General features: G+C 42.9%; 6 protein-coding genes and 1 non-coding gene across 16 annotated transcripts; 3 read left to right on the top strand and 4 right to left on the bottom strand.

Moving 5' to 3' along the window:
• Positions 1–2,490: 2,490 nt before the first annotated feature.
• Positions 2,491–5,987, top strand: LOC144700209 (cytochrome c1-2, heme protein, mitochondrial). The gene is made up of 8 exons (XM_078571655.1): positions 2,491–2,604; positions 2,703–2,785; positions 3,863–4,083; positions 4,579–4,858; positions 4,945–5,016; positions 5,371–5,487; positions 5,565–5,630; positions 5,726–5,987. The coding sequence occupies exons 2-8, from the start codon at positions 2,726–2,728 to the stop codon at positions 5,840–5,842; spliced, it is 933 nt and encodes a 310-aa protein (XP_078427781.1). The 5' UTR covers positions 2,491–2,604; positions 2,703–2,725; the 3' UTR covers positions 5,843–5,987.
• On the bottom strand, positions 5,962–9,225 carry LOC144700208 (protein PHOSPHATE STARVATION RESPONSE 1-like). 2 transcript variants are annotated; one of them, XM_078571654.1, is made up of 9 exons: positions 9,090–9,225; positions 8,204–8,308; positions 7,496–8,119; positions 7,235–7,415; positions 7,077–7,153; positions 6,953–6,989; positions 6,692–6,749; positions 6,393–6,462; positions 5,962–6,291 (listed from the first exon to the last, which is right to left on the bottom strand). In XM_078571654.1, the coding sequence occupies exons 3-9, from the start codon at positions 7,994–7,996 to the stop codon at positions 6,070–6,072; spliced, it is 1,146 nt and encodes a 381-aa protein (XP_078427780.1). In that variant the 5' UTR covers positions 7,997–8,119; positions 8,204–8,308; positions 9,090–9,225; the 3' UTR covers positions 5,962–6,069. The 2 variants fall into 2 exon arrangements, with proteins under 2 accessions (XP_078427780.1, XP_078427779.1); XM_078571653.1 differs by lacking the exon at positions 8,204–8,308.
• A 3,062-nt stretch (positions 9,226–12,287) lies between these two features.
• On the bottom strand, positions 12,288–13,988 carry LOC144700206 (golgin family A protein). 3 transcript variants are annotated; one of them, XM_078571647.1, is made up of 2 exons: positions 13,852–13,988; positions 12,288–13,248 (listed from the first exon to the last, which is right to left on the bottom strand). In XM_078571647.1, exon 2 carries the CDS (start codon positions 13,137–13,139, stop codon positions 12,384–12,386), a length of 756 nt encoding a protein of 251 aa, XP_078427773.1. In that variant the 5' UTR covers positions 13,140–13,248; positions 13,852–13,988; the 3' UTR covers positions 12,288–12,383. The 3 variants fall into 3 exon arrangements, with proteins under 3 accessions (XP_078427773.1, XP_078427775.1, XP_078427774.1); XM_078571649.1 differs by having other exon boundaries at positions 13,845–13,980; XM_078571648.1 differs by lacking the exon at positions 13,852–13,988 and adding an exon at positions 13,413–13,550.
• On the bottom strand, positions 13,881–18,178 carry LOC144700203 (fanconi anemia group F protein (FANCF)). Of its 4 annotated transcripts, XM_078571641.1 has the most exons (12): positions 18,058–18,178; positions 17,716–17,885; positions 17,021–17,119; positions 16,505–16,959; positions 15,934–15,957; positions 15,651–15,852; positions 15,355–15,510; positions 14,838–14,938; positions 14,689–14,757; positions 14,515–14,546; positions 14,323–14,439; positions 13,882–14,021 (listed from the first exon to the last, which is right to left on the bottom strand). In XM_078571641.1, exons 2-11 carry the CDS (start codon positions 17,881–17,883, stop codon positions 14,372–14,374), a joined length of 1,374 nt encoding a protein of 457 aa, XP_078427767.1. In that variant the 5' UTR covers positions 17,884–17,885; positions 18,058–18,178; the 3' UTR covers positions 13,882–14,021; positions 14,323–14,371. The 4 variants fall into 4 exon arrangements, with proteins under 4 accessions (XP_078427768.1, XP_078427767.1, XP_078427766.1 ...); XM_078571642.1 differs by lacking the exon at positions 18,058–18,178 and having other exon boundaries at positions 13,881–14,016; positions 17,716–18,020; XM_078571640.1 differs by lacking the exon at positions 18,058–18,178 and having other exon boundaries at positions 17,716–18,020.
• On the top strand, positions 17,986–19,921 carry LOC144700207 (large ribosomal subunit protein uL14). Of its 2 annotated transcripts, none has more exons than XM_078571651.1 (4): positions 17,986–18,120; positions 19,092–19,376; positions 19,594–19,635; positions 19,720–19,921. In XM_078571651.1, exons 1-4 carry the CDS (start codon positions 18,108–18,110, stop codon positions 19,800–19,802), a joined length of 423 nt encoding a protein of 140 aa, XP_078427777.1. In that variant the 5' UTR covers positions 17,986–18,107; the 3' UTR covers positions 19,803–19,921. The 2 variants fall into 2 exon arrangements, with proteins under 2 accessions (XP_078427777.1, XP_078427778.1); XM_078571652.1 differs by lacking the exon at positions 17,986–18,120 and adding an exon at positions 18,194–18,275.
• On the top strand, positions 19,438–19,518 carry LOC144700340 (small nucleolar RNA Z161/Z228). Its single transcript, XR_013580715.1, has one exon. It is a non-coding gene; the product is annotated as a small nucleolar RNA Z161/Z228 (small nucleolar RNA).
• Positions 19,842–22,997, bottom strand: LOC144700204 (uncharacterized). Of its 3 annotated transcripts, XM_078571644.1 has the most exons (5): positions 22,805–22,997; positions 22,022–22,079; positions 21,384–21,673; positions 20,188–21,007; positions 19,842–20,084 (listed from the first exon to the last, which is right to left on the bottom strand). In XM_078571644.1, exons 4-5 carry the CDS (start codon positions 21,001–21,003, stop codon positions 19,911–19,913), a joined length of 990 nt encoding a protein of 329 aa, XP_078427770.1. In that variant the 5' UTR covers positions 21,004–21,007; positions 21,384–21,673; positions 22,022–22,079; positions 22,805–22,997; the 3' UTR covers positions 19,842–19,910. The 3 variants fall into 3 exon arrangements, with proteins under 3 accessions (XP_078427770.1, XP_078427772.1, XP_078427771.1); XM_078571646.1 differs by lacking the exon at positions 21,384–21,673; XM_078571645.1 differs by lacking the exon at positions 22,022–22,079.
• Positions 22,998–24,803: the final 1,806 nt, after the last annotated feature.

Raw genomic sequence — 24,803 nt, 5'->3', positions numbered from 1 at the left:
ATATATGTTTGTCTAATTTATCTAAGGTGTTGCAGATATGCGTAACGAACAAGCTAGTTCTAAGTTGGGAGAAGTCCCACTTCATGGTACAAGAGGGGATAGAGTTCGGACATCAAGTCAGCAAACGTGGGCTGGAGGTAGACAAGGCCAAAATAGAAATGATCAAGGGCCTTCCTCCTCCTACAAACCTCAAGCAACTTAGAGGTTTCCTTGGATATGCAGGCTTCTATAGGAGATTCATCAAGGATTTTGCTAAAATCTCCAAACCCTTAACTAATTTGCTTTCCAAAGATGTTGATTTTATTTTTGATTCTCAAGCTGACACTGCCTTTTTGCAGATTAAAGAAGCTCTAATCCAAGCTCCAATTTTACAAGCCCCTAATTGGGATGCACCATTTGAACTAATGTGTGATGCTTCTGATTTTGCAATAAGGGCAGTTTTGGGCCAAAGGGTAGAAAATAAGCCGGTGGCCATCTACTACGCTAGCAAGACCTTAGGCGAAGCACAAGTCAGCTACTCAACCACAGAAAAGGAATTGTTAGCAGTTATTTTTGCTTTAGAAAAATTTCGTTCTTGTTTGTTAGGTAGTAAGATAGTTGTTTTTTCTGATCATGCAGCTTTGAAATTTTTGCCAAGTAAAAGGAAGCTAAACCTAGACTCATGAGATGGATTCTATTAATGCAGGAATTTGATCTAGAAATTAAAGATAAGCGTGGGTGTGATAATCCTGTTGCAGATCATCTTTCTAGATTAACTTTTGACTCACCCTCACCCATTTTTTATCAATTCCCTGATGAGCAGATTTTGGAAGTACAAGCAACAAAGATACCATGGTATGCACATATCGTTAATTATTTAGTTTCATGTCAACTCCCTGATGATTGGGATGTTAATGTGAGAAAGAGGTTCTATAAAGAAGTAAAGCATTATTTCTGGGAAGAACCTGAATTATTTCATCAAGGGGTTGACCATATACTTAGGAGGTGTGTACCCTATGAAGAACAATGGAAGATTATAGAATCTTTCCATTCATCTCCATATGGGGGACATTACTCTCCTAAAATTACAGCTTCCAAAATCTTGCTAGCTGGCTTCTATTGGCCTACCTTGCATAGAGATTGTTTTGAATTCTGTAAAGTTTGTTTAGTATGCCAAGCTGCAGTGAATTTGCGTAAACAAGATCACACGCCCTTGCAGCCTATTATAGAAGTTGAGGTATTTGATCTATGGGGAATCGACTTCATGGGACCATTTCCAATTTCTGAAGGATATGAATATATCCTGATGGGAGTTGATTATGTTTCCAAATGGGTAGAAGCCATTCCCACTAGATCAAATGATCACAAAGTGGTGCTAAAATTTATTTTACAGAATATTATTAGCAGGTTTGGATGTCCAAGAGAAATCATTAGTGATGGAGGTAGTCATTTTAATAATTCCCACTTTAGGAATTTGTTGAGAAGATATGGAGTCCATCATAAGATGACAACCCCATACCACCCTCAGGCTAATGGGAAAGTAGAAGTTAGTAATAGAGAGATTAAAAAGATTTTGAAGAAAATAGTAAGGCCTGATGGGAAAGATTGGGCAAGTAGACTTTATGATGCTTTATGGGCTTATAGGACTGCCTATAAAACACCCTTAGGAATGTCCCCCTATAGAGTAGTCTTTGGGAAAGCTTGCCACCTTCCTGTTGAAATTAAACATAAGGCATATTGGGCTATTAAGAAACTTAATCTGTCTTTAGATGATGCAGGAAAGAATCGCCTTTTGCAGCTCCATGAACTTCAAGAGTTGAGGAATGAAGCCTATGAGAATTCTCTCATCTACAAGTCCAAGATGAAGCTCTTTCATGACAAGGTCTTGAAGAAGAGGAATTTGCATGAGAATCAAAGAGTTTGGCTTTATAACTCTCGTTTGAAGTTATTTCCTGGAAATTGAAATCACGATGGGATGGACCTTATGTTATTAATGAAATTTTTGATTCTGGTGCAGTCATTATTACAGATACAAAGACCGGAAAGTCCTTTACAGTCAATGGTCAAAGGTTGAAGCCCTATCTTGAAGCAGATCAAATACAACAACCTATGGTCACCATCCTGGAAGATATCCCAGCTCTACCACCATTTCCTGATTCTTTCACCATCTCCTAGTTTGAACTTTTACAAATTCTCCTTTTGTTAGCCTAATTTCATCATAAGACATTTTCATTTTGCTTATTTTTACTTGGACAATTAAGGCCACGATGGCCATTTGTTTTTCTTCTTGTTTTGTTATTCTATTTTTATGGTCATCAAACAAAAGTAATAACCATGTTTTTATGTGGTGTTTATGATCATCAATTCATCACGTAGAAGACCCGCGGACGTGGCCCCTTTGAGTACCGTTAAGGACTCCGATTTTTTCTGAAATTATTTTATTACTTTTCTTGGGGTAATTTAGGATTTTTAATCTTTTTCGAAATGGAAAAATCAGCGAGGGATAAATTACGATAATATCCTCGTTTTATTTATCGTCGTCTTCTTTCCTATTTTGTTGACATCCCTAAATCGGAAGGGAGTTGCACGAACAGCCTCTGCGGTCGAAATCTTCGCATCTTTCAGGTTTGGATTCAAATCTTCTGTCGATCAGATCCATTTCAGTATCGAATTCTTCATCCTTGTTGATTACGACGAGTTATTTTTTTGCATTTTTGCCTCAGGCGTTCGTTTTCTGTCATCCTTGATGGCTGCCGGGCGGGTCATCAAAGAGCTGCTGAGGAAGAAGCTTGCGCCGCAGTCTTCTGTACGAGATTCTATTTTTCCTCGTACTTTATCGCATTTAAAATCCTTTTTTAAACGTAATGTGTCCAGTGGTGGACTTTGCATCTCTGTGTCGGGGAGAAATTGGTAGCGGGATGTTTGGTAAAGAAAAGGAGTTAAATTGATGACCCATGAACATGTTTTTTGGCGATGAGATAATTATTTTCTGGTTGGTAGATTAATCATTTGCTGTGCCAGGTTTTATATTACGTGGAAACCAAAAACTGCGGACGCTGATAGATGTGTTTTCGGAGAAAATATAGAATGAATTTTTCTAAAAATATTTAGCATTTGGTTTTGACGAAAAGTCATCACTTTCCAGGTGCGGAATGTATAAACGAGTAAAATTAACTATTACTTCCCTGACTATGTATTCTTGTCGGAGGATGAAGTTGGAAATAGAAGCTCTACTTTCAGAGTGTATTTTTACATTCGATGAAAAAGTGTTGTTGGTTCTTTTTTCTTGAAGAAAGAAAATGATTTAATGACTCTCTGTTTCGTTGAATGTAATCGTTGGTTCTTAGGGGCCGATCGGAGATTTTCTTGTATTTCCTTGATGGTCACATGATTATATTTTCTATAGAAAAAAAACGTTTGTTGTATCTAACGAAGTTATTGGAAATACTTTTTTTTTTAGACAGCGTCTTTTTAAAAGTTTTGGCAACATCTTATGATAATTATAGATTGTCCTTGGATAGAACAGAAACTATGGCCTTTAGGTGTTAATGACAAGGAAAGAATCCCATTCCCCTGTGAGTTGTGGATTCGATAAAAAATGAGATGCCAGACTTAAGTCTAAAGTTCTTTGCCCCTCACTTAGGGGTATGAACTTTAAAAGGAGTAATTAGAGAGAGATCCTTCTTCCAACAGTTCTGATTCATTCTCAATTCATCTTAACACTTTTCGACATTGGGTTTTATAAGATGAAAGTGCTGAATTATGTTTGGTTTGGTCAGATTCTACCTGGTCGAATAATCTCTATTGCTTCCCTAAATCATGGTTTGATTTCTTCCAGATAAATGAAAATTAATTAAAATATTTCATGTTTTTGCCGCTTCAGATTCCACCACTGCTGTCATCCTTCACAATCAAACAGGATCAAGAAGGCATCGGATCCGCAGGGATGAAATCTCTTAGGGCTTTGGCTCTCCTTGGTGCTGGTGTTTCTGGTTTACTGAGCTTTGGAACAATTGCATCGGCTGATGAAGCAGAGCATGGACTAGCATGCCCAAGCTATCCTTGGCCCCACGAGGGAATCCTCAGCTCATATGATCATGCCTCGTAAGTAACAACTTGATATATACATGAGTTTACTTTGTCATGGCGATTGATGATGAGATTGGTAGAGATCAGATCAGTTCCGAACAAAATTCTTGATTTATTGGATGGCCCAGATCGTAATATGTTTGGTCTGATCCGATCAGAACTCCGGATCACAATGGTGATGAGCCAAATAAGTGGTGTGGGCCAATGGTCAGTCATACACTGTCTTATCCCTGCTGTCACCCTCCTTAAAAAAAAACAGCCGCGGAGGGTGAGAGAGAAGCTCATATTTTTCTAATTCTTTTGATCGTGAACAATAATGACTTACCACTTAATCTATCATGATCAATTGTTCACTAATCAGTCGATAGCTGGTTTGTGATCGGATAAAATATTTTGATCTAATGCTCATCTCGGAATCATGATCCGATCGCTTACCAACCCATACTTTGTATGCCCTGTTTAGATGAAATGTATCGATTTTTTTATAAAAATTATTTTTTATGTGATTAGAATCCGCCGTGGTCACCAAGTATACCAACAAGTCTGTGCGTCATGCCACTCAATGTCCTTGATTTCGTACCGTGATCTTGTCGGCGTTGCGTTTACTGAAGAAGAAGCTAAGGCCATGGCTGCTGAAATTGAGGTTGTTGATGGCCCGAACGACGAAGGCGAGATGTTTACTCGGCCCGGTAAGCTAAGCGATCGGTTGCCTCAGCCATATGCAAATGAGCAGGCCGCAAGGTTTGCCAATGGGGGTGCATATCCTCCTGACCTTAGTCTCATTACCAAGGTTACTCTCTAATTATTTTTAAATCACCATGGTCTTTGTGCTTCGCTCTTCCGAGAAGTTCTGATTTTGTTTAAATCTGCTTTCAGGCGCGTCATAACGGTCAAAACTATGTATTTTCTCTTCTTACTGGATACCGTGAACCTCCAGCTGGTGTTTCAGTAAGTTTTTTATTCCTTATTTCATCATTTCATTTTGTTCTTCTGTCTTCATTTTTGGCATGATGATTGATGCATGATGTTGGAAGCAGGGTTGACGGACGATGATGAATTCGTCATCGTCATCCATGTATGACGAGTGGACAATGATAGTGGAAATCATGATGACGAAACAGTTTGACGGTCGCATGATAAGTAGGATGACGAAATCATCATCGTCTTCATCTTTAGTGGCAAACATGGATGATTGATTGCTGAACCCTAGGTTGAAGTAGCGTGTTTATCGACTTTTTTTTCAATTAAGTCGTTAATCACGGTCATCCTGTGCTTTTTATTTCATGATCACTCCAAATGAAGATCCGAGATGGGCTGCACTATAACCCCTACTTCCCTGGGGGCGCGATCGCCATGCCCAAGATGCTCATCGACGGCGCCATTGAGTACGAAGATGGCACCCCGGCGACCGAGTCCCAGGTCTCCACCCCTTCTCTCTCTAGAAAAAACACCCTCGCTTTCTCCCTCTAAACTTGACTTGTCCTTGGATTATCCAGATGGGTAAAGATGTAGTGACTTTCCTGTCATGGGCTGCCGAGCCGGAGATGGAGGAGAGAAAGCTGGTACAAGCCCAATAAAAGCCCATTAAGAAACCCATTGACTTTCCTGATTTATGAGTCGAAACAATTGCCAATGATGTGTTCTCTGTTGCTTTCAGATGGGTTTTAAGTGGATCTTCGTTCTCTCCCTGGCCCTTCTCCAAGCGGCTTACTACCGCCGCATGAAGTGGTCGGTGCTCAAGTCTCGCAAGCTCGTTCTTGACGTGGTCAACTGACGACGTCGTCGTCGACGGTTCTCTGAGGCCCGAAGAATAATTTCCTCTTCATTTTTTTTTCCGCCTGTTTTCTCTTCCAAATGTGGAAATAATCGTTCAACTCTTTGACTCTTACCCGGTTCTTATTTCCATAAATTACTCATAATCTTGGAGATAATGGCATGAATGCCCAGCATCCTATACACGGCGGCGGTGAATGGCAAAAATTGTATTGCTTGACTAATTCTTCAGTCTGCAGTTGACGCCGCCGGCTGTTCGCCGCCGCCGTCGAGGACGGCGGCGGCGGAGGGCTCCCCGTCAGCAGGCTCTCCTTCATTAGTGGACTTGTCCTTGGAGGAGTTGACCAAGGGAAGGTCAAACACCTCCTTCCCCGTTTTGCACTGCTTTTCGAACATCATTTGAAGGTACCTCCCTTGTTCTTCGATTCTCAACTGGAGATTCCTCTGAATCTGTAGAGAGAATGGGTAGCGGGCCAGAATTGACCGGGCCCATTGACGGTCAACGAGTGGAGACTCATTACGACTGAAGTCAACGAGTGAAGAAGGGTCACCTCGAGCTGCTCGTGGAGTTGTTTCTGGACTTCCATCTGCAGCCGGAGTGCTTCGGTGATATCAATTCCCCTGGAAGATTAAGATTTAAGATTAAAATTCAGAAGCAAAGAACCTAGATTGTGGATTAGGCTTGGAAAATAAATGTGTTGGCGCTGTTCTAAGTGTATTCAGAATATTAGACTTTTTCAAGGTTTCTGGAAAAGTAAATTTCATTTTCCGACTTAACACCATCTAGACACATAGGAAATAGGTCCACTTCCGGAAGAAATAGATGAATCAAAATATGGATGAAACTTACGACTTTCGATCCAAAGAAGAGATCTTGTCGAGAGATGAGATTTTCTTCTCTCCGGCGGCTGCAGTGAAGGAACACTGCGTCATTCTTTCTCGTTTCATGGATTATAAAAGCAAATATGCAGTTGATTTTGTAAAATAAGCGCTGATTAAAAGTTGACCTTACCCAGAGAGAGAATCTCTGGATACCAGCCGAATGAGATGGGAATGTATTTAAGAATTACATTTTTTAAGATTTTATTAAAGAAATTCGCAATCCACTAACCTGACGATTCGGGTCTGTAACGAGCCGTCCTATATTTCTGTAATGAATGAATTAAAAACATGAGCATGACACGAAAGTGGTTTAAGAAGATAAGTTTCATTAAGAGGTATGCAACTGCACAAACCTGCAAGTGGCTTTTGACATGATAAATAGTTAATCCATCAACTTTCATCAGCTTCAGGACTCCCTTTGGAGTTGCCCCTGCGGATGGTAATTTCCAGTCAGAGATAGGATGAACAAACATGCAAATCAAGCAAAAAAGAGGAAGATCTTAGATCATACTTTCGCTCCCGCCGAGCTGATTGACAGCTTCCACAAAGCATTCGTGAAGCTCCGGTGTCCAGCGCATCCTCGGCTTGGCAGGCGCATTACTCGCCGAAGGCGAGGAGCAACTTTGAACAAAAACCTGTGGTTGCTGATTCGCTGGTTCCTGTGAAACTGATACTGGAGCCACACAAATCGCCTGAAATAGAAATTGTGATTGATCAAATGACCCTGATCGTGATGTGATTGAGTTTAAAGAACAGAAGGACGGGTAGAAACCTTCGTCTCGGCAACAGCTGCTTCGGTATCGATAAGATAGTCATTCCAGCTGTTCCCCAAGTCATCAGCATTGACCCAGTCAGGCCACTCATTTTGCTTAGGATCTTCAACACTTTCACCGACAGCAGAGTTCTTTAGATCATTATCTATGCCGGCACCATCACCAACAAAGAATTTCTCCATTGAATCCGGAGACCACACTATTTCAGCAGAATCTCGGGATGAAGGTTGAAAATTTCCTGCATTTGAAGAACTCGGGGGGAGGAAAGAACCTCCAGGACTATGTGATTGAGGTGAAGAAGAAAAATGAAGATTTGAGGAAATTCCAGAGTCTGATGAAAATAAAGGTCCCACAGTGCAGCTGCTGGAGACAAGGCAAGTAGAATTAGGGAAAACAACGTTGGTTCTTCGTTCTCTCTCCATTGGAGAAAGGAGGGGGTCAGGGAGTTTTCTGTACTTTCCTTCCACCGGGCTTCGCATATCTGACCTAGATGACGACATTACTGTGGAAGCCTGTCGGATAGATAATCGTTCTTATCCAACAATCCACTGGGACATGAGAATTGGCTTATTTACTCCCACACCAATCATAGGTTGATGAGTGGAAGCTTGATTACCACCTTCCTGATAAAGGGAATGTAGTCTTTGTTAATGATTAACAAAATTGATCGACAAAAGAAACTAATCAAAACATGATCCAAGAGCAACCTGATTAGTGTTCTTTGTCTCGCCGAACATAGCAAAGAAAATAAATATAGGCCGTGCAACTTCTATACAGAACAGTTACTCAGCCAATATTTATTTGAAGCCCCTCTAGAAAGAAATCGGTAATTTCCAAGGAGCGAAACGGAAGTTAGAAAGATATACATCAGAGCTGTGCACCCTTTTATTAGATACATGATAAACATATCAACAATTTTTTTAAAAAAAAAATCAGCTTTTTCTGGATACGAGGTGAGGAAATTTTATGCAAAAAATATGAGGAGAAGAGCATCAGTCTGCATGCAAATATGGATAAGATCACGTGTTCTTTACAACGATCTGCAGGAGATTGCAGTTCCCTAGAGGAAAAGATATTCTAAGAGTTCCGCGCAAAAATTGCAAGACAATTGCTGAAACAAACTACCTATGAGAAAGGTCTATAGGTATTACAGGACGGTTTGTTTCGTCATGAGAGATGCAACCACAAAAATAAATCAAAATATTGAAAACAAATCGATACTTATCAATCAATTCTTGTTTTTGGTGACGACAAAGATATACCCGTCCTATTACGGTATTCTCACGAATTTATCAGATTCCCACTGGCTCTTTAAAAGGCGAAGTACGGACAGAAACTAAGCTATCCAAAACAAAAGCTCCGCTGCGATGATCAGTCAACAAAAAAACGAAACAACGCAAGTGAGCTTTCGGATTCGTCACTCACTTATCGAGAATCGAGAAATTTCTCACACTTACAAAGATTCCAGCGGGAAGGAAGCCCAAAAGATTCCACCGATAAGAGATTAGGGCAGAAATGGTAGGGAAAGAGGTTGAGGATCATCCAAGAATCAATAATCCGTCCGATACAAACGATGAAATCGACAATACTCACTTCGCTGCGACTGCGGATCGACGATTGGCGAAGACGAGACGAACGACGAAGAATCCATCAGCCGCACGGAACTTCAAAATCCATCTCGCTCTCCGAACCAGATAAACCAACCAATTAAAGCGATCCGCAGAGCGAAAGAAATCATTAACATATATATATGTTCCTGGAGCTGTAGAGTTAATAATGCAGATGGGGATACGTGGAGGGCGGAGAGAGAGGGGGACCGCATTTACGAAACGACCCAGTTCCCGAGGAAAATTGCAGTAGTGATCTGTGATGTTTGCGGAGGAGAAATTTCCGAAACGAAATAAATTAGAGAAATACCCTCGGAATCGAACCACGCCAGAGATTCAAATCGGCCGAAGATGACGTCACTAGATACCAAAGCTGCCCCCCCCCCGCCGTGAAAATTACGGCGCTCCCGAAAATTTAAAAAATAAAATAAAGGCTAGGCACGTCCTGATGACGATGACGTGTGAGGAAAAATAAAATTAATCATTCTGCCAACGGTAGTGTTCTCCCGTCCCGATACAGACATCGGATTACGGTGTTGGGAGATGCTGAATCAGATATCTAAAAGCACATTTCTGATATTCATTTTTGCCGACATCCGGATATCCGTTATATCAGTTGCTATAGTGCCTATATCCGATACCTTTATCTGTCTCGATGTCGTCATCCGCTTCTGTTTCTCAGGAAAGATGACGATATCGGATTTCGATATCCAACATAGAGTGGTTGTAAAAATACATTTTATTCGTTGTAGCTATCAACGTGCAATAGTTTGGGGAGGAAATCCATTGTCTAACAGGTAAGTAGATAGCTTTCTAAGTATTTTATTACCTCGTTTAATATATACACCTCAGAATTTTTGTTTTCTTCAATATGGGATAGTAGGAACCGATATCCGGATATCAAAATCCAGTATCTGGTATGCCAGATCTGCCTTGTCCTTAACGGTTTGATATTTGTCCCGATATCAGTTCTATGCATGACTCCGTTCGATATCCGATATCCAGTATCAGAAACCGTCCCGACTTTTTTCGGATATCGGATATTGGCTGTTCGATATTGGATATTGGATGGATATCAGACGGACATTCACTAAGACTCGGAAACATCTGTTGAAATTAACGTCAACAGACGGGTGACAAAATTATGGTGCCGGCATTGTCGTCTACAGGTGTCATCACCGATACTGTCCATATGCGGAGTTCCTAAACATCATCAGTATTTGCATCGATGGCAACGTCAACGGACAGATGACGAATCTAGATGACGACCTCATCGTCAACAGGGATCGAAGTCAAAGTTTGTCACTCTGAAGCTCATGAACTTAGTCATTCACGTCAACCATCCACGTCAACAGGTATGAGACAAATTACGTCAACGTTGCCCGTCTGCGAAGTCCAAAAACATTGCATTGGCATGTCAACGTCAACATCAACGGACAAACAAGTCAAGATAACGACATCCTCGTAACAGGCCTGGATGCTGACATTCTCGGTCTGTGGAGTAACTAAACTTCGCCATTATGCATGTCAACATCAATTTCAACAGACAGATGACGTTAGCAGCATCCCCGCCTAGAGGCATCAACCCTGACATTGTCCGTCTTTGGAGTCCCTAAACTTCGTCAGAATGACAATGTCAATTCCAATGTCAAGAAATAGACGATGAATCATGATGACAGCATTGTCATCCAGAGGCATTGACACAAATATTGTCCGTCTTCATAGTCCCTAAGCATCAATACAATGACAATGTGAACATCAATGCCAACAGAAAAAATGATGAATCACTGTAGCAGCATCCCCGCCTACAGGCGTCAACGCCTTCCCTCTGCAGAGTCCCTAAACTTCATCATAATGACAACGTCAACGTCAATGTCAATGAACAAACAACAAATCACCATGTCAGCATTGTCACCCACATGCATTGACACCAATATCGTCTGTCTACAGAGTCCCTAAACATCATCACAATGACAATGTTCACGTCAATGTCAATGAGCAGACGACGAAACACGTTGACAACATTGTCGTCCACATGCATTGATACCAATATTGTCCGTCTGCAGAATCCCTAAACATCATTACAATGACAATGTCAATGTCAATGTCAACAGACAGATGACGAATCACGGTTGCAGCATCCTCACTGACAGGCATCAACACCGACATTGTCCATCTGCAGAGTCCCTAAACTTCATCACAATGTAAATGTCAACATCAACATCAACAGACAGATGACGAATCACGATAGCAGCATCCTCTCCTACAGGCATCGGCGTTGTCTGTCTGTAGAGTCCCTAAACTTCATCCTCCATGCTGACACCAATGTCAACGCCAGCATTGTGCATCTGTGGAGTCCCTAAATTTAGTCACTATTCATGTCCACCGTCAACGTCAACCGACAACAAATCCCGACAACGATGATGCTGTAAATAGGCAGCACAATGAGAGTCACAAAGGAAAAATTCAACTCACTGAGAGGACGAAGTCGTCATCCAATGACGACGACAACAAAGGATTCATCCACTGGTAAGAATGAGAAGTTTGCTGTTCCGCGTCGAACGAACACTGTTCATCGATGAACGAACAAGGGAAAAATCGTGTACACGTTCGTGTTCGGTTAGTTCGTGTTCGTTGGCGAACGAACACAAACGAGATGTATTTTGGAAATGTATATTTTGTGGAAAAAAATGGAAATAACTAGGTAATTAGAAGTGCATTTAAATTTTATGGGGTTAAGAGAACTGACAGGAGAGAGAGAAGTGGAGAAGGGGCAAGAGGGGGACTGACGGGAGAGGGAGAAAGGGAGAAGGAAGAGGGAGGAGGAGGGAATAATGGACAATGGTGGGAGAGAATGGACTGCCGGAGAAGGGAGACCAAGGTGGGAACTGGGGGGAATAGCGGGGAAGACCAAGGACGTGCCTCGGGAAGGTAACATGTTCGCGGGTCATCTGTTCGCGAACCGTTCGCGCACATGTTCGTGTCCAATTTGGACTGTTCATCTTCGTGTTAGTTGGCACGTTCGCGAATGAACGGAATTTTTTTTCCCATCCCTAATCCACCTCCACACCATCTATGTAGACATGGTTGTTCAGTTCCTTTTGTGAGAATTGTTCCGTCTGTTCAATTTTCTGAACAGAACAACATCAAATTAGAACAGATCATCACATAGACTCATGTGTGGTTCTATTGTTCTCTTTGTGAGAATTTTGTTCTAATTTTGTTCGAATGTGCGAATTTTTTGTTTCAAACGAACAGAACAACCATGTATAGTGCAACATCAGGACTCCCGGCCTCTAATCTTGTTAAGAAGCCGGCGGAGACTGGGCCGGGCCACGAACGGGCCGGCGGTCTCCTCCCGCCCGGGCGGCGGCGCTGCCATCTCCCTCTTCAATTCCTTCATCCGCTCCTCCTGCTTCATCCGCTGACGTGTCCTCCTCTGCTCGCGCTTATCCTCCTCCGCCGCCGTCTCTGGCGGCGCAACGGAGAAAGACGGCCCGCTTCTAAGGCGGGCCGTCTTCGGGGGCGGCGGCGGCGCGGCGGCGGTACTGAGGCGAGGAATTCGGCCGCCGAGGGAGGTGCCGAGGAGGTCAAAGTCAACGCGAGACCAGCCATCGGAGTCGTCGTTGTCCCAGCCGAAGCGGCGGCTGACTTGGAGCAGCGCGGCGGAGGGAGAGTCGTCGGCGGCGGCGGAGCGGCGGCGGAGGGCGGCGGCGCCGTCGCCGGAGAGGAGGCGGTGAGCGGATTCCCACTCGAGGCGGTCGCGGTAGACGTCGTCGGCGAGGACTTGGTCGGCGAGACGCGCCCACTCCTCCGTGTCGCCGGCGCGGAGGTTGCGAGAAACCCAATTTAAGTAGCTCGACGGGAGACTGCCCAGCATTCGACCTCTGTACTTGCCGAAGTCGATCACGCGGTCTCTTGCCGGAGTTTCCGCCCGCCGCCGCCCTTTGCCGGCGGTCGCGCAGATCCGCCGCGGCGGCGCCGCGGCGGCGCCGCCGAGCGGTGACCAGACCGGGAACCGCAGACTCACCGCCATGGCTGAAGACGAACCCCCCTTCTCTTCTTTTCACCTCCCTGGGGTTTTATCCTCCACCCGGTCTGGTACCCCCCGCTTGCGGCTTAGCTTACACTGCTCCATCGCTCTCCTGGAGAATACCAGAAAGTTAAAATTTTCATTTTCTCTTGAACGGAACGGATGACAGAAACAGATTTTAATGACGGAAGATGATGCAACGGAAGGAACTTGGCGGTACAGAAAGCGAGAAGGCATTTGTTACGGATGACGTAAGAACGAAAAAGAGGGAAGTACTATAGTTCCGGATCGTCCGGGACGTGGATGATGGACGAGACGGGATGAAGATCGTCCCTTTTGCTGTCCGGATATTTCAACTTCGTCCAAACCGTGCCGTCCAGGGATTTCGTCCGTTGAAGAAGAAAAACGTCCGCGTCCCGACTTTGCCAGTTTCGTCCCGGAGAAAAACCGTCTCGTCCCTTGTCCCGGACGAAAAAAATCAGGTTTTTAAATTTTAATATACTTTTAACATGGCTTTTTCAAGTTTTTTTAGGGAAATATGGAGGAGAGAGAAAGCGGAGGGACATATGTATAATTACTTTTGGGCGGCGTTAGTTTGCACGTGAAAAAAAGCAGGGACTTTGGTGCAAAATGTCAAGGAATTGATTAAGCAATGCCACACGGCAAGATCTCAAATGTCGGAAGTGAATCCGACGGATTGTCACCCACCCCTTACCGTCCATCGTCTGAGACCTCCGGACAGGACGGTTTTTTCGTCCGACGATAGGAAAACCGTCTCGCCCGTTCGTCCCGGGACGAATTTCCATCCCAGTTTTCGTCCAATCTCGTGGACCGGATGATTTTTTTGTCCTGGGACAAAAAAACCGTCCCGTCCGCGTCCCTGCACTATACCCAAAATGTGCAGTTATTAATTTAAAAGAATTATGGGCTTCATCAAGATTTTCTAAGGTGTATCATGTAAGAAGAAAATAAGCGTGCATATGAGGCGTTGGGCGATGTAGGGAAAGTGAAAATGAGGACATCGGGGGTATGCCCATTAGTCATTTGATTGGGGAATTGAAGAATGTGGTTTAATTTTATGATGGGGAAAAGGAAGGTGCACATCAAGGCAATTAGAAATCAAAGTTTGTCGGAGAGATAGTAAGATTATGTGATTAATAGTATGAAAGGTGTGTTGTTGGTGGACCTGGGTGAGTCTGCTGGTGGTGGTGTCTAGTCTGCAAGCTAGATTTAGCTTAGGCTGATCCGTCGCCTTCCGGGAGACAGAACGCGTGGAAGCACCAGATCCTCTCGGCCAGCTCGCCTGCGGATAGATACGTCATTTGATAAATGGAGGATTTAAACTTTTGTAATGTAATTTTAATGGTATCACACTCACAATGACAGTCACCACCCTTGTTGCAGGTACACCTGGAGAATACGATGATGTGTATCATTATGATTTTTTTGAAATTTAAATGTGTATCATTATGATAGGATTATGCCAAAGTTCTACGTGGACAGCCAAAGATTTTGCAGTTCATAACTAAAAAAGATTACGGCATTGATGGACCTGGGTGAATCGCAGTCGCCCTGAAGCTCCTTCCCCAAGTCACCAACGTGGGATCTGAATAAGCTTGACCTATGAAAGAATACTAGGATTTAGGGTTTAAGGTTTTGGGTTTAGGGTTTTTAATAATAAAAAAAGAATATGAGTATGACCATCGTGGGAGGGCAGCCGCCACAAGAACCGGAGGTAGCTCCCACAGCTTGATGAGTTTCTTCACTAGCAATGACGTACAGAACTCGAGAATCTCCTCTTCCTGTAAGAGGAAGGAAATAAAAAGTTCATAACCCGTAAACACAAAATCCAAGGAGATGAGAAGAGGTATACGCTACAATCTTAGTATCCTGGGAAAAACAAATAAAGAAGAGAAATGGTTAGACTGAGCATAATAGTTGCTTCCTCCCCAAATCTCATCATCATCATCACCATCATCATCATCCATGTTTCGTCTTGCACAGATTAACATGGTGATGGTGAAATTGGCAATGATGTTGTCACGAATAAATGCTCCATCTTAGCTTGGAAACCAATGGATGGCCATGACTGCTCTTGAAAATTGATTGATGAAGATCACAATTCGTCATCGTTATCATCATTGTGATCCTCAACATCCAATCATTATCGTCATCGCAGAACCCTAAATGGCGCCACTGAAAGAAATACATGTCGCACCTTCAAGTTTATCGTGTTTTTGGTAGGAACCTCCTGGAAAGAATTCAGGGCTCCAAAATACTGCTCGCGGACAGGAAGGAAGTCACAAGAGAACGAGATAAAATGCTCTAACTTTTGAGTCCACCTGCTAGAAATGAATCCCAGTAGACATATTTCCTGCAGAACCAAGTAGTATGATACAATCAATAACTAGCAACGGGAATGGCAAGTTTAAAGCAGAAACACAGTTTTGTGTCATACACCAAGCTTAAATACAAAAGAAGAAACAAAAATTAATGCTAGTTCATTGAACTTACAACTATCTCCAGAAATGACGCATCATTGGCTTCGGTGGAGCTCATAAGTGAATCAAATATCTTGGCCCATTGGGCCTTCGGAGCATTAAATATTAATCTGGAACCAGAAAGCAGCCTCATAGTCCTCTGGCTTAGAAGATAAGTGAGATTCTTCTGCTTCCAACTGTTCCACAGGAGAAATCTAGCGAGCCTATCCCCTTCCCTTTTGAATGAATAAACGCAGCCAGGTAAGGAGAGTATATATCACTGAGATTGTCACGTATAAATGAAAGATACATCGTACTGAGAAGATGTGTGCTCCATTGATCTATATTAAAATCAAGGAAAACCATCACAATGTTTCTTGAAATATGGTTGTAAATATTTCAGGGCGTGTGCTTTAATGATTATTGAAGGCAAAAGAAAATTTAAAGCCGGACTCTACTCAATGATAAACTTAGCGAACGGAAGTACCTCCTGGGATTTTACCTGAGAAAAAACGAATAGAAGGCATATTTCGAACTATTGATCATGAAAGCCATCAACGACAATAACCAATATTCAATAGAATACACCATACGTGTGATTGGTTTTCTACATATGTTGGATTCATAACACGTGATAGTCACAAATGATGCTATTTTAGGAATGTCTTAGCGAACAATATGTAGATATATGAAAAATCTAAGAAAACATTAAAAGGTCAATGTTTTGTAACCATGCAATTTCTCAACAAGGATAGGGGTCATAAGTATGTTTTTGACAAGTCCTCCGCAAGGTATGTTAAAATAAGATAAACAATAGGATACTCGTCACGTATTCCATATAATTCAAATGTACTAATGACAAGAAAAAAATGCAAGGGCAGTACTAACAAGTTTAAGTTTGTATCCCGAGATTTCGCTGGAAAAATATCAAACTCATTGCCATCGAAATTATTTCTCAATATGACTTCCTTCAGTGTATCCAGAGTCGTCTCACATGAAGACAGACATGACATGAAAGCAAGCCTTTCCCCCAGCTCTTCAAAGACAAAGTCAGAACATTGTCTCTTAGTGTTCATGGCATGTGTATTCTTCAGCGGCCAGCTAGGACATCCGATAAAATTAGTAACAACAGAGTTTTCTGTGAATGCCTTAACTTGCATCGACCTTTCAAAATAAAAACTTAAATTAAAGGCAGCTTCCGTCAAAAGCTCTTGATCAGCCTTGATGCAAGTGCTTAGAAGAGCACGAAGAAGCACATTGCTTAAGTAGAGGCTCTGAGAAAAGAACTTTAATACTCCATTTCTTGCTGTGGAAAGGGATTCTGAAGATAAACCTCTAAGACCCTGAAATATTAAAATAAGTGAGGCATATTACCCGAGTGAGTGCTTATTATAAACTTATTACCCGAGGGAAATAATCATTGGAAGTCAGCTCCTGGAGAAATGCATCAAGTTCTTCAATCAAGACACGCCCTTCGTTCGACTGATTGAGATAGTTGAACACCTAGATCCAGTGGGTTGAGACAGATTAGCAGAAGGTCAAAATTGGAAGAATCATTATATCCTTGCCTAGATCTGAGGGCAGCCAAAAGGATAATTACTGATCACGGACGTCCATCGACACTAACCTTTAAAAGGAAAAAAAACTGAAACTTATGGGATGATCAGAAGATTCTTGGGATCAACACGCGTTAAAGGAAGCAATTGAATAATGCAGAAATATATTTGCTCAGTTAAAGCCAAAGCGAAAGTGACCGATAGAAGGACCAGCGTGGAGAGTCCTGTTTAGAATTTATGAATGATTCTGTTAATGGCAAAATATTTTCAATTCGAAATAGATCATAGAAATTTCGATCAGATCTTCCGGAAACCTACAAGAATCAAATAATGCAGATGGTGAAGTCGCTAAAACGAAAGGGAACAATTGAACGACCACCCTGGAGAGTTCTGTTTAGAATTTATGACTGATTCTGCTAAATATAAAACCTTTTCAATTCCAAACAGATCACGGAAATTTCGATCTGATATCCTGGAACCTAGAGAAAATTAAAAATAAAACTTTTTAAAAATAAAAATTGTTAGGTAGTGATTCGATCTTACTTCCTCAAAGAAGGCCCCCCATTTTATAGCCTTTCCGACATTCTCCGCGTCCCAAGATGCAGACGCGCCCGACGAGCAGTGACCGGAAGCCAAGATTAGAATATCCACGAAGCCATTGATCAACTTCGAAATATTCTCGAACGATAAACTCGAATCCGACGGAGACATCTCTGCAAGTTCGAGCGGAACTTTCTTTGTGAATTGGGGACGAGGTTGAGAATTTTAAATTCGAGAAAAACTGTTTAAGCAACTAACGGTTCGCTGGAAGGATATTTAAGTCATATTCAAAAAAGAAAAGCCCTAATTTCTTCAGAGTGGCCGCTTTATATATAAACGGCGTACACAGTCGTCGTAGGAGAGGCTTGCCGGAGTCGCGAAGGAGCACCGCCACCATGTCGAAGCGAGGTATTTCTTCATTCTTCTTGTTTGGCACATCGAACAATCTTGATTTCTGTTATCTTCGCAGTTTTCAATACTGATCTCATTCTGCTCGCGTTTCTACTGCCGCCGGTTTGGAATGCTTGAATAACCGCACGGTTCGCTACTTTCTGAACGAATAGGTCACTTCCTCATCGAAAATGACATTTACTGAATGATTTCGAAAAACTTCTGTTTGTTCAATTCCGATCGTATTCTTCATTCCCGATCCAATTTCTGGTGCCGGCTTGATTGAACTGATCTTCCACGGAATTCGCTCTCTACTCAGCGAAATCGATAATTGCAGACAACAGGATTTCCGCTCGCTTGGATCATTGAATATATCATTATTTACTGATTCGCCTCACATTTTAATGCCGGTTCCAATTCATTCCAATTTTCCATTCGATCTGCTCTTGGTATGATTAATAATTCCTTTCATTTATGGATCGCAATCTTCATGATTTGCTCGTTTCTAAAATATATTTGCTTTGCTAATTTCGGATTATCAAATTTTGTGCCGATTCGCCTCCCATATCTGTTGCTGATTCCAATTGCGTACTTGTCGACCACACTATCGATTTAAAGTCAACGGAACTTCATCAGAGTGTTGTTCAATCGTGTTCTGATTCATTCTTCCTGCTTCTTCAATGTCCATTCGATCTGCTCATGGTTCGATCAATAATTCTTTTCAATTATGGATCGCAATCTGCATGATTTGCTCATCAAAAAAATATATTTGCTTTGTTAATTTCGGATTATCAAAATTTGTGCCGATTCGCCTCCCATATCTGTCGCTGATTCCAATTGCGTTCTTGTCGACTACACTATCGATTTACAGTCAACTGAATTTCATCAGAGTGATGTTCATTCGTGTTCTGACTGACATCATTCCTTCTGATTCTTCCATTCGTGTTCTGATTGATATCATTCTTTCTGATTCTTCCATTTTTTTAAAGGGCGCGGAGGTAGTGCGGGGAACAAGTTCAGGATGTCGCTTGGTTTGCCGGTGGCCGCCACGGTGAACTGCGCCGACAACACCGGGGCGAAGAATCTGTACATTATATCCGTCAAGGGGATCAAGGGACGCCTTAACCGTCTCCCGTCGGCTTGTGTCGGAGACATGGTCATGGCCACTGTCAAGAAGGGAAAGCCAGATCTGAGGAAGAAAGTGATGCCCGCCGTCATCGTCCGCCAGCGCAAGCCGTGGCGCCGAAAGGACGGCGTCTTCATGTACTTTGAAGGTACCTTCACAGCTTCTTCGACTTCAAATATGTTCCCATTAATTCAATTTTTCATGCAATTGACCTGTGATGAGAATCGGTTCTCAATCTCACGACGGTCATCTGAGATGCTGATGCAAAGAACCATGATTTTCTGATGGTCGGTGCCCGTCGGGTTATCCAAGATACTTTTCGTTGATCTTCTTCCACTTTTGATCAAATTTCTTCCTTTTTTCAGACAATGCTGGAGTGATTGTCAACCCCAAGGGAGAAATGAAAGGTGAGAAATCTCACATTATCAATCCTTTTTCAGCTTGAATTTGAGATCTTATTTATCTCAAATTCTCAATTTTTTTCTTTGCAGGATCCGCGATCACCGGCCCTATCGGGAAGGAGTGCGCTGATCTCTGGCCCAGAATCGCCAGCGCCGCCAACGCCATTGTCTGATCTTTCCATTCCCGGTTCTCTTAATCAAAGATCTTTGAATTGAATTTTCTCCAATTTTGGTGTAGAACTGCTGCACGAATCTCTATTTTCATATACATATTTTTGCGCCTATCTATCAACACCTGGGTAGCAAAGTGTAGAAGATGAGAGTGCAGGCATGCTTGCATGAGTGACTGCCACAGCGGTGGAGAAACACTGAAGCCCTGAAATACCCTCGGAGTAAACTTTGTAAGTGTCATTTTGCAAAGGCTCTATTCTTATCATTCTTCCCTTTTCTCTTCCCTGCAAACATTTTACCATAATAAACCAATAGAATTAGCATTAATTTCGATCAAATTCGTCATGGTTATTGTGTTAATTGAGAGAATGAGCAAAGGGGACTGGCCTCGGGGAGCAGTTCAAGCGGACTCTGCCATTGGCGATCTCTTTCCTCGAAGCTCGGCCCGCCTTTGCTGGTTAAGACTGCGATGGGGCAGCCAAGATCCCATCCGCCGCAGTCGCAGCAACCGGGGGATCTCCATCTCTCGCTGAGGCTCGCCACGGCGCCGCCGTGAAACGCCGTGGGGAAAATCGCGACAACTGATGATTGAGAGATGGCAGCAGGCTTTGGTAGAAATTTGAGGCCCCATCCGCCGACGACAGCCTCGTGGCGGGGCTGCCGCCGGATGACGACCGCCGCCAGCTCCAGATTCACTGCAGCCCTTGCTTCATATAACACCTTGACACTGGATACAGCCTTTTTTGGCTGTGATATTGACCTGAACAGGCCTTTCTTCTTCTGAGATGGGGATTGGAGTTGAGATTCTGAGGATGTTGCAAAGAGAACTGACTCGGTCTCTGAAAGTCCAGCGCTGGAAATCTTCATCTTACCGACGAGCTTCTTCTGTGAGGAGTTGCAGGAATAGAACAAGTAAACCAGGTCTGTGGTTCTTCCTGGATTGAGCATGCTTGCAGCGTAAGTCTCTCTGTTAGCTGTGAAGGTGAACCAAGGAGCGCCTCTCCTCCATGAGAATTGCAAGAGTCCTTGGGATAAGCTTGTTTGCCTTGGATGGGTTTTCTCCTTGATTAGAATATTTTCCATAATTGGAAACCGTTTTCCATAGATGGGCTGACGATTCTTCTCGTTCTTGTGTTGTCCCAGCATATCTGCTATTCGATCCTGGCTACGCATCCCGCCGGAAAATCTTCTTGTTAAGGCCATCTTCCTGTTCAGATTTCATGTTGGATGAGAAACTAGTCCGAAGTACCTTAGAAAGTAACTGAGAAACATAGTTTCGGGTTGTTCGCTTGTAATTAAACATAATAAATCATGTACGATGTGTGCTTATGATAGAGATTGTGGTAGGAAAATTATTGTGTAAGGATGTCAAAAAGATTATTCACTCCATAGAGAATCATAGTTTTGGAAACTACTCACTCCCTAGCTGACGTATTGTTTGCTCTGTTAAAAGAACAAAGAATGGAGTAAATGATTAACATAGAATTATTGACCAACCTTATTAAAAATAAAAAAATAAAAAAAAGAGTGGCCAATGGGGCATACTCGTTCAAAAGATTTTTTCAAAGATCAGGCATACTCACGTGACGGGTTTTGCAATGGGAACGAAAGATCGTCCTTGGGCTTCTAATCACCATTAGAGGTTGTAGACAATTTCGAAGAAACAAACAGCTGAAATTGGAGTTGTGGGACCACTCGGCAACGTGTCGCTGACTACGGTGGAAACAGCAAAATTTCTTGATCGGAGGAATGAACCAGTGCAGCGGTTTTTTCTGGACACACAAATCCCTGAAATGTTTCGGCGATGCTTTCATAAACTCACGGATTGACTTTGAACATGAAACAGTCCGCGGAGAGAGACGATCCTTGTTTCCTACAAATATTTTTTGAAAGTTTGGTGATTAGAAGCTCAGAAAGAGGAGTCGGACGTATAAGCTTTTTTCCATCGACTAACGGCAGCTGAATAGGATGTAAAAGCGCAAATTTCAAAGAATTTTGATTAGTAACGAACTCTAGAGAAACCGGATCAATATGATCAATTTTCCGTAGATTAAGAAAGGACAGCCGAAGGGATAAACGAGCTTAGAAACGCTGATTTTCTGCGGCGGAGGGAGAAAGCACGAAAAATAATCACGAATCATTCATCTGCTGCTTTTAGAGCAGCCAAAATTTCGAGGTGTTGTCTCTGAAAGTGCAGTGAAAATCACGTTCACTAACGCACCTGGAATGCTCGGCAGACAGATTGCGGTGGACGGAAAAGAACTATCTCCTCTTCAAAACTGAAAACCAGAACCAATCTCCGTAGTTAGCGCAACCGAATCGACTAAGGGCAACCGAATCGGATATACAAAGCGCAAAATTCATCGAATTTCGAAAAGTAATAAACTCTAGAGAAACCGGATCAGCCCGATCAATGTTCCGTGGATTAAGAACGGAGAACCGAAGGAAGAAACAAGCTTAGAAAGGCTGATTTTCAGCGGCCGAGTGAGAAATTTCGCTCAAAAAAAATCATGAATCATACATCCGTCGCTTCCGACAGAAAGAAAAAAGCAATCAAAATTCAGAGGCGTTACCGCTGGAAGTGCAGTGAAAATTACGTTCAATAACGTACCTAGAAGGATCAGCGGACAAATATTGCAGTGGACGGAAAAGAACGATCTCCTCGTCAAAAAATGAACAGAACCAATATCCGTAGATAGCTTTCTTTCATCGGCTAAGGACAACTGAATCGGATATACAAAACGCAAAATTCATCGAATTTTGAAAAAGGAACAAACTCTTGAGAAACCGGATCAGCACGGTCAATGTTCCGCGAATTAAGAAAGGAGAACCGAAAGAAGAAACAAGCTTAGAAACGCTGATTTTCAGCGGCGGAGTGAGAAATTTCGCTCAAAAAAAAAATCATGAATCACACATCCGTCGCTTCCGACAGAAAGAAGAAAACAATCAAAATTCCGAGGCGTTACCGCTGGAAGTGCAGTGAAAATTACGTTCAATAACGTACCTAGAAGTATCGGCAGACAAATATTCCAATGGACGGAGAAGAACGATCTCCTCGTCAAAAAATGAAAACTAGAACCGATCTCCGTGGATAGCTTTCGGAGAAAAGTTGAGGATGGGAGGAAGCCACCTAATCGCTGTTACTTCACAGATCAGAACTCGCCTCTCCCTTTCCGCTTCACAAGATCAACCGAGAAATAGAGCTTCAACGCTCGCGTAACCGTCTCTCTCTCTATATATATAGAGAGAGAGAGAGTGGGAAAGGTGGGGAAGATGGAGGTGGGGTCAGCGGTGGTGTTTCCTGGTCAAACCTCTAGGGGTGACGGTTTGACGAAAAACCCCTCGTTAAATTACATAAATATCATAAATTATCTAAGGAGAAGATGATTTTATGTCATAACTGGTAGGGTATATGAGTCATTTCGGAGGTGGTCCCCTGCTGCCTTGCGGCCGATTTTCAACGGTCACTTTTGGGCGACTTCACATGCGGTTGGCGTGGCGTCTTTGGACGTGGAGAGGAAGGAGAGAGAGAAGATAGGGAAATATGAGAGAGAGATATTAAATATTAATATTAATTTAAGAGATAGGGAACGGCACGTCAGGGACGTGACGCCTGGGATATTAATATTAAATAAGCCGATGAAAGAGATGTGTGATGGAACAGATGACGAAACATGATGGATAGTGACGTGATAAAACTTGCATCACGTCACCGTCCCGTCCCGTGTCCTAGTCCCCGTCACCGGTTGGCATCACTGTCACCGGTGACGCAAAAAGAACCCCTAAAAAATTGTTTTCACAGTCCCCTGCTCGCCGACGACCATCCTCACCTGCTCGCTCGACGACTCCTCTACCCCAACGACTCATCTACCCCGACGACGGGCTTCGACAATAATATCTGCAGCACATACACGATCTGCAACTCCAAGTCTGCCAGAAGAGGCATAATCTCAATCGCCTCTAGGCGCATTGGAAGATCTCAACTCTCGACGTTTGTGGGCTTGATCCCGAGGGAAACCTATCCCTATCATTTTTTCTTTGTGGTTTTTGGTATTACATTCTCTGTAAAACCCAGGTTTTTGCTTGATTCTTTGATCTGAGTTTGAACGGGGGGTTTGTTAGGCGAAGGGTTACCGTGACCCGACCTCTTTGTTTTCTTTTCTTTGTGGATACCTCATACTTTCCCTTAATGTCGTACTTGATTCATTGGATGTTAGATTTGCCAAATATTATTTTATCTTCTATATAACACGGGATGCATCTCCTTGAAGTCCACCTGATTCATCGGAGTTCTGATCTGAAGGCTTTTTGATGGAGTGCACCCAAATGACCTTCAAGATACGTCATCGGAGCCACCCTCGCCGTCATCACCATCACCGCTGATCCATATCCAGCCTGACCAACACGCCAAAGCGTTCGTGAAGACGCCCGGGTTTAAATACCCTGAGGAAAGCACGCCTGCGCACGTGCTCGTATTTTAATTTTCCGTTTTTGTTTGTCCAATTCATGTTTCGTGTTTGTCACGACGAGTTCACTGTACTTGTCGTGAAGCGTCCGTATTGTCGTGTTTTATCCGTTGTTTTATTCCAAGTCGTTTTAAAATTTCCCCTTCGTTTTATTTTAAGTGTTAAAAAAGGGGTCCCTTGTTGGGCCGCTTGTGTGAACTGTTTGTAATGGGCCCATCATGGCCCTATATAAGGCCATGATGGGCACACCAAAACTCAGATCTGGAAATTTGGTTTTAGCAGTTATCATCGACCAGATCTCACCCCAGGAGAGGAATAAGAGAGGAAGAGGGATGAGGAGGAAAAGAGGAAGAGAAGGGAAGAAGAAGAAGAAGAAGAAGAAGGGGAAGAATACAAAAGGGAAGACGCCGAGATAGGGAAGAAGAGGCCGCCGTTTTCCTCTCGGTCGTGTTGCCAAGCAATTTGTCGCCATCACCAATTACCGCATCTGGCTCACCATTGCAGAGCATCTCGGAGGTGTGATTGCACCGTCCGCTT

Source organism: Wolffia australiana, chromosome 2 (genome assembly GCF_029677425.1).
Source record: "Wolffia australiana isolate 7733 chromosome 2, ASM2967742v1".
Classification (NCBI taxonomy): Eukaryota; Viridiplantae; Streptophyta; class Magnoliopsida; order Alismatales; family Araceae; genus Wolffia; species Wolffia australiana.
The sequence above is the reverse complement of the archived record's forward strand: the minus strand, read 5'-3'. Positions and strand labels throughout refer to the sequence as shown.